At 40.6% G+C, this 7,044-nt stretch overlaps 1 protein-coding gene across 1 annotated transcript; it reads left to right on the plus strand.

The window, feature by feature from the left end:
• The first annotated feature begins 668 nt into the window (after positions 1–668).
• mgat4c (mgat4 family member C) lies at positions 669–7,044 on the plus strand. The gene is made up of 3 exons (XM_046395289.1): positions 669–1,075; positions 1,736–1,883; positions 2,272–7,044. Exons 1-3 carry the CDS (start codon positions 947–949, stop codon positions 3,426–3,428), a joined length of 1,434 nt encoding a protein of 477 aa, XP_046251245.1. The 5' UTR covers positions 669–946; the 3' UTR covers positions 3,429–7,044.

Here is a 7,044-nt window from a genome sequence, read left to right on the forward strand (position 1 = left end):
ACAGCAAGTATCAAGGTGCCTCTTAAAGTAATGTGTTCTGCCAGCATCTGTTGACAGAACTTTACTTCTGCTCTGTGTTAAACATTTATGTTAAAAGATAAAGTGATTGACTGACAGAACATTTATTGACCTTAACTAATAATTGATCATTAAAGGGAAAACCAGTTTTGGCCCCTCAGTTGTGTGGATTTGTTGCTCTTTTATTTTTATTTATTTATTTATTTATTTTGCTATGTTAGGAGTCTGAAGACTGATGGTGGGGACTGTTTTAGTCCCTATTGTTTCTATAGTGTTTTTCTCCTCATGTTTTGCCTTTTGTCTTTTTCTTCTATGGACCACAAAGCTGAAATAAAGAGAACTGAATTGTAAAATTGAGTGCTCCCTTTAGTGATGGTGGCTTGTAATCTACAAATAGAAAAAGTCACATGTTCACAACAAAGAGGAACAGGCAAGCCGATAAGAGCGAAGGAAAGCATCTCTTTTTGACCATCGTAGCATAAGAATGTAATGAAATGCCGGCCATGGACCATAGCAGCACCACCCATCACTGAGCAGTCGGGGTGGGGGAAGTACATCCACCAACTGGTGTATGTTTTCACTGGTGCCAGTGAAGAAACACATTCGATTTGAATCAGTAATCCATTGTGGGGTTTTGTCAATATCCTTTATGTCCTGCACTTCCTTTAGTTTTTCACTGAAAAGGGAAATAAAAACCCCACCCTCTCACAGATCATTAGAAGTCCAGGGAAAAATAATTGTGATGCTGATGGAGGAAAATCATGGCTGTATGGTTGTAAAATTAATTCCCTCACAATCGTTTGATGCTCGATAAAAAGGCAAATTATTCACATGTGGCAAAGAAGGCTGACGACACTGAAGGCAAGCCGGACCAACGTGTCATTTTTTATGTTGTTCTCCTGCAGATCCCAGTGAGAGCGAGTACAGCATGAGGCTGGTGTGGAAATCCCTGGACAAGATGAGGTGTCTGAGGAAACGCTCCACCATTCCCTTCCTCGGCTTCCTCATCACCTTCCTCCTCTTCCTGAACCTCTACATTGAAGACGGCTACGTGCTGGTTAGTGAATTTGTCAGGTGTATGTTTTTAAAATTAGAAATTTAGTTTCAGTGCTCACTTAGTATTTGGTTTTGTTCTTAACAAACAACAAACTTGAACAAAAATGCTTTTGAAACCAAATTTGTTCTTGTATTTATTCAGCTCACCCGTGTTGTCGTCTTTATAATTGCTTGTTTTTAAAAAGGAATCTTGTTTAAATTTTCATAGCATGGACCCAAGTTGAAATCATCCAGATGATTTATGTCTTATTCATGATGCCATCAAAAGTTGGTGATCACAGTACATTATCTGTGTTTGTTATTTAAATTATTAAGCGGTAGTTCACATTCTCAGCTCTCCAGTGCTCTTCTCAAGTCCATTTGCTCGGCTGTGCAAACTGCCTTCAGAGGTTTTAAGATTCCTTTCATCTCCAAACGTCGAGGGTTAGCTCAGCCACATCAAAACACATATTGTCTTAGGTTTGTACAGGATGTTAGAGACAAGTTTAAGAAAACGGGAGTCAGATTTCCCTTTCATTTTAAATTATTCATAGCAGAAATTTTCAAGATCACTTTCCCGTCTCTTTTCTGCAGTGGTTATGACAGCTTGAGCGTTTTCCTCTCTCTCTTCTCCCTAATGTTCATAATGTGAAGTAATGTGTTTTTCCTCACTGTGTTCCAGGAAGGGGATAAGAGACAGCTCAGGGAAACATCAGTCCACCCTCCGAGCTCAGAGCGATACGTTCACACCTTCAGAGACCTGAGTAATTTCTCTGGAACTATTAATGTCACGTATCGTTATCTCGCTGGAACCCCGCTGAGCCGCAAGAGTAAGTTTAGCGTTGGCTTAAAGAAGAATTTCCACAGACTGTTCATGAGCTTGGGAGGGGGTTTACAGTAAATCATAGTTGTGAACATGAGCTGAGAATAAAAACTAAAACTTAAAATATCTGACGTGAGGATTGAAAGTGCAGCAGTAAAATACAACTGCTCCACGGAGACTTTATAATGTGCCCACAAAATGTTCATAAGGACTATTTACAAAACTTCACTGGTTATAAAAGTGTAATAAAAATGTAATCATTAACAGTCCTGATGGATGAACGTATTAACGGTATACCGCAAAGGATATTAATAAAACGAATCAATTTATAGACAAAAAGAATTCCAGTATACTTGAAACTGGTAATGTGCAACCATGCTTATTTCTGTTCACAGAGTATCTCACCATCGGACTGTCTTCAGTCAAAAGAAAAAGAGGAAACTATCTTCTAGAGACGATCAAATCCATCTTTGATCAGTCCAGTTACGAGGAACTCAAAGAGATTGTGGTTGTGGTCCACCTGGCAGACTTTGACCTGGTCTGGTGTGAAAATCTGGTGCAGGAAATCAGCAGGAAGTTTGCTCACCACATCATAGCCGGACGCCTCCTGGTGATCCAGGCCCCAGAAGAGTACTATCCATCCTTGGAGGGCTTGAAAAGGAACTATAACGACCCAGAGGACCGGGTCCGTTTCCGCTCCAAGCAGAACGTGGACTACGCTTTCCTCCTCAACTTCTGCACAAATCTTTCTCACTTCTACATGATGCTAGAGGACGATGTGCGCTGCTCCAGAAACTTCCTGACGGCGCTGAAGAAGGTGATCACCTCCAGGGAAGGTTCCTACTGGGTGATGCTGGAGTTCTCCAAGCTGGGCTACATCGGGAAGCTGTACCACTCCAAAGACCTCCCACGTCTGGCTCATTTCCTCCTCATGTTCTACCAGGAGATGCCCTGCGACTGGCTCCTCATCCACTTCAGGGGTCTGCTGGCACAGAAGGACGTGATCCGCTTCAAGCCCTCGCTGTTCCAGCACATGGGCTACTACTCTTCTTACAAAGGAGCGGAGAATAAGCTGAAGGACGACGACTTCGAGGAGGACTCCATAGACATCCCCGACAACCCTCCAGCCAGCCTTTACACAAACATCAACGTCTTTGAAAACTATGACGCCACCAAGGCTTACAGCTCTGTGGACGAGTACTTTTGGGGAAAGCCTCCTTCCACAGGAGACTTCTTTGTCATAGTCTTCAATAAATCTACCAAAATTAATAAAATTAAGATTTCTACCGGTTCTGATGATCGTCAGAATGACATTCTTCACCACGGAGCTCTGGAAGTAGGGGAGAAACTAGTTGGGACTAAAAAAGGGAAACAGTGTTCCTCTTATATCACGTTAGGGGAGTTTAAAAATGGCAACATTGAGGTTCAAGATGTAGACCACAAAATTGCCTTCGACATTGAGTGTGTGCGCATCGTGGTGACAGCCAGTCAGAAGGAATGGCTCATTATTAGAAGTATTAGTTTATGGACTACACAACCCCCCAGCCAATGAGGACTACACATAACAGACTCTTAGTATGTCAATGAGGCAAAGGTTTTTATTATTATTATTGTTATTATTATTTACTTATCTATGTATTTCCAGATTTATTTATTCATTTTTTAATGTATTTATTAATACTCAGTTTGACTGCAAAATCACTCTGTAGTTTTTTATACCTGCAAGTTGTAACGTCAGTGGAGCATCTTTCCAGTCATCCTTATGGACTGTTCAACTGACCTCAGAGTATTCATGAACATATTTCTATATTATTATCCATATTTTTTCTTTAAAATTCCATAGATTTTTATTCATTTCAGCTTTTGATTGCAGTCTTTAATGTAGGGCTGGGCGATAATTCAATATGTTTTACCAACATGTGATAAAGTCATATGGTATTACAATGGTAGTATAATTTAAGTTGTTTTATTCTAAAACGATGAGGCTATAATGCTCGGTATTTCTAGTTTTATGTCAGCAAATCTTAAGAAAATTCAAAGCCAACAGTGAATTGATCCTGTAACAAGCATGTTCACGTAATCACGTCACGTAATATGTTATTCCTCTCCAACTCTGTTGTTGTGCAAAACCTAATGAAGTCAGTGAGCCACACCATTTCATATTACTTCATTACAGTTAACTTGGGCACTTTGGTTGCTTTTGCATCAGTCCCTCACACGTTGTCCAGCTAATGTAAAATGAAATTATGAAGCCTTTCTGTAAAATCTCACTAAACATTTATGGCCTGTTTTAGGAGGACCAGGACAGGGTGTACAAATCAGGAAGTACAAAGACACGGAGTCACATATTTTTGGTTTTGGCCTTTTCATGGGACTCAACACATTTCTGAGGTTATGAAGCGTAACAGTGGCAAAAAATTTTACTGTATTGAGCATCTGTTTTATCATTTTAATTTTGCATACATCTGCCGAATCGTGATACATGAATATCAGCATCCGAATAGTTTAGTGTTCAACACAGACATTTCAGCCACATCGCCCAGCCCTACTGTGACGGCATGTTTGAAGGCTCTTTAAGAGAAGGTGCTTCAAGTGTAGAAAGACGGCGCAGCTAACTTAGAGTAAACTTCTGATTTATTATACTTTTGTTCATTTTACAGTTGATTACTGTTGCTTTCCTAAATATTATGGATGACTTTTTATTTAGAAATGAAGGGAAAGAATAGCTTTTGTGATGTGAAACTAAATATTTGTTGGAAATGAAAATACCATCAAAGTAAATAACAATTTCTCATCCCTGCATGAGTGTAGCCCTGGGATCCTCTGAGAAATTTCCCATTTGGCCTTTAATTATTTTCCTCCTTGAAAAACCCACCAGGAAAGTATCAGAGGTCATTGTTGCCTTGAATATTCATCGTGTCACAATTCACTTTTGATAGTTTTGAATATTCTTTCCCAGTTTAATCATCTTCTTCATTGTGTTCGAGGCGGGTGTGTGAGTGGGCTGAGCTCTTTCACTGGCGCTCTATGTTCCATCAGGGCTACTGACAGGAAAACAATGTTTGTTTTCACCCATCTTCTCCAAGAGCTGAGATTAGATTGCACAGTGAAGAATGGGCCAGGTCCGCTCTTAGGTCTCTTTTTTTTTTCCCACCACAGCACAATTTTCCCCCAGTAAATTGGTCTGTGTTTGCCTCACTCTCTACACCAGCAAAACAACATCTCCCCTGAAGCTATAGGATCTCAATTCGTTCTTTCCCCAATGCTGCGCTCTCACAACTCCAGTGTTTCTGCTCCTACATGGTTGCCTCTCTGTGATCTTTGCTCTCAGTTCATGCACTGTTCTGCTGTTTTGCGGGGGGATCTTGCATGGCTTCGCTTTGAAGATTCTTTCAAATTTTTCCCACCATGCTTTATGTTGTTTAGCAGCTAACGTTTGCAAGAATTAAAGCTGCACGTATTAACTCATCATCATCATCATCGTGATTCTCAAAGCAATTCAAAGCCGTGCTTTGAAAATAACCTTGTCATTTTTCATGTTCATGTACTTATGATCAGTCGGTGAGCAGTGTTCAGTGATGGATTCGTTTCTACACTGAAATGGCCTCAAGAAATCACTCAACAATGCAATAAAGAGGTAAATGTTTACATAATGCTGACATTCTTTGGGAACATGAGTTTGGAGCAGATCGTCATTAAGCATGCTGCGACAGTTTTGTGAAGCTTTGTTGCACTGTTGCAATAGCCACCTGTTCCATGTTTTCCCTCAAGGTCTTGTTCAGTGTCACAGATCGAGACCTTTCACAGATTGGCCTCGAAATCCTTCCTCAGCAAATCCCCCATGTGCTATCTGAAATGAAATTAGAATGCCCAGCGCCTCACAATATGGCGTATTGTTTTTCCTCAGCATTTCCCCTGAAATGTCGCCATTCATTTTGGTGAGTGATTTCCGTGACCTGCATGGATCAGCTCCTTGGAGGGGGATCTTGTGTGAATGGATGATGCTCGGAAACACAATCTACATTGTGCTGCGTGTGTGGTCCTCTTTATGACGCACACCATGGTGCCAATTCAGCTTAGTATTACCTGCTTATGAGCTATAAACACATGATGTCACCGCCGGGCAGTTAGCTGTTCTACAAGTGTAATGGATGGCTTGGATTCGCTTCACGCCCAAGTGGAGCAACTGTGTTGTTGGCTGATATTTTTGGAGGAGAAATTGCTGTCTGATCTTTATTTGAAATAAGACGCCGGCCAAAACTAGCTGCCCGCTGCAGATTTATGGACAGATTTACATCTTGTGGATAACAACAACAAAAGCTGCATAAATTCCTCAACTGGATGTCAGCAAACTGCTGTGCGCAGCATTCCTTGCTATTGGCAGCATGTTTGGAGACCAGAATCCATACGAGGGCCCTCAGTGAACAGTGTGCATAGGATCAGTTATACTTTACATTTCACTTAAGGCTCAAGAAAAAAAGAAACAAACAGTTTTTTCCTCTGGGTTAGTGCTTACAGCTAGTAAATGGCCAACTCTACTGTCCATTTGTCAAGAATTAAACAGTAACTGCATTGGCAGATCCCAATGAGAAAAGTGGTTTTGAATCACTTGCAGTCAGGTAACTGTCCAACTTTTTTAAATTATATTGGCCGTGAGGGTCCGATTCCTAAAGCTCCAAGTGAGTGATGACTGTGTGATTGTGATGTGTGGATCCTAGGTCATTTGAAATGTGAGCTGTCTTCCAGTGGAGCATGTACAAAGTGCATGAACAAAAGCATTTTCAGTGGATGAAACAACTCCTTTTGTACATCAGGATATATGGATTATTGTTCAGCTTCTGCTAATGAAATTGTACTGGGTTTGTACTTAGAAGCCTACCGATTCTACCTTACAACAGGCTCGGAGTTCACATGTGCTGTATATTGTTAAGTGGAGCGAGTGTGTTAAGATGTTGTTTCTGTGTCTGTTCTACTTTCCATTGTTCTCTAAATGGTACTGTATTGTAAGATGTAAGATGACATATATATTTTTTTACACGTATCATGTTGTACTGTATATATTGTATTTAAAATGAAATTAGATTAAATGAATGGATGCCAACTTCGTGGTGCGCTGAGTGCTGTGTGAAGCAGAGCTCGAGAGAGCCCAAAACATTGAACATGTGTCT

The sequence above is a fragment of the Scatophagus argus genome, chromosome 7, assembly GCF_020382885.2.
Source record: "Scatophagus argus isolate fScaArg1 chromosome 7, fScaArg1.pri, whole genome shotgun sequence".
In the NCBI taxonomy this organism is placed as follows: domain Eukaryota; kingdom Metazoa; phylum Chordata; class Actinopteri; family Scatophagidae; genus Scatophagus; species Scatophagus argus.

What these genes read in the sequence shown, in the direction of transcription:
- mgat4c (XM_046395289.1), top strand. Translation starts at nt 947, where the DNA reads ATGAGGCTGGTGTGGAAATCCCTGGACAAGATGAGGTGTCTGAGGAAA. An exon ending in TTGAAGACGGCTACGTGCTG is followed by an intron (nt 1,076 to 1,735) that starts GTTAGTGAATTT and finishes ACTGTGTTCCAG; the next exon opens with GAAGGGGATAAGAGACAGCT. An exon ending in AACCCCGCTGAGCCGCAAGA is followed by an intron (nt 1,884 to 2,271) that starts GTAAGTTTAGCG and finishes TTCTGTTCACAG; the next exon opens with AGTATCTCACCATCGGACTG.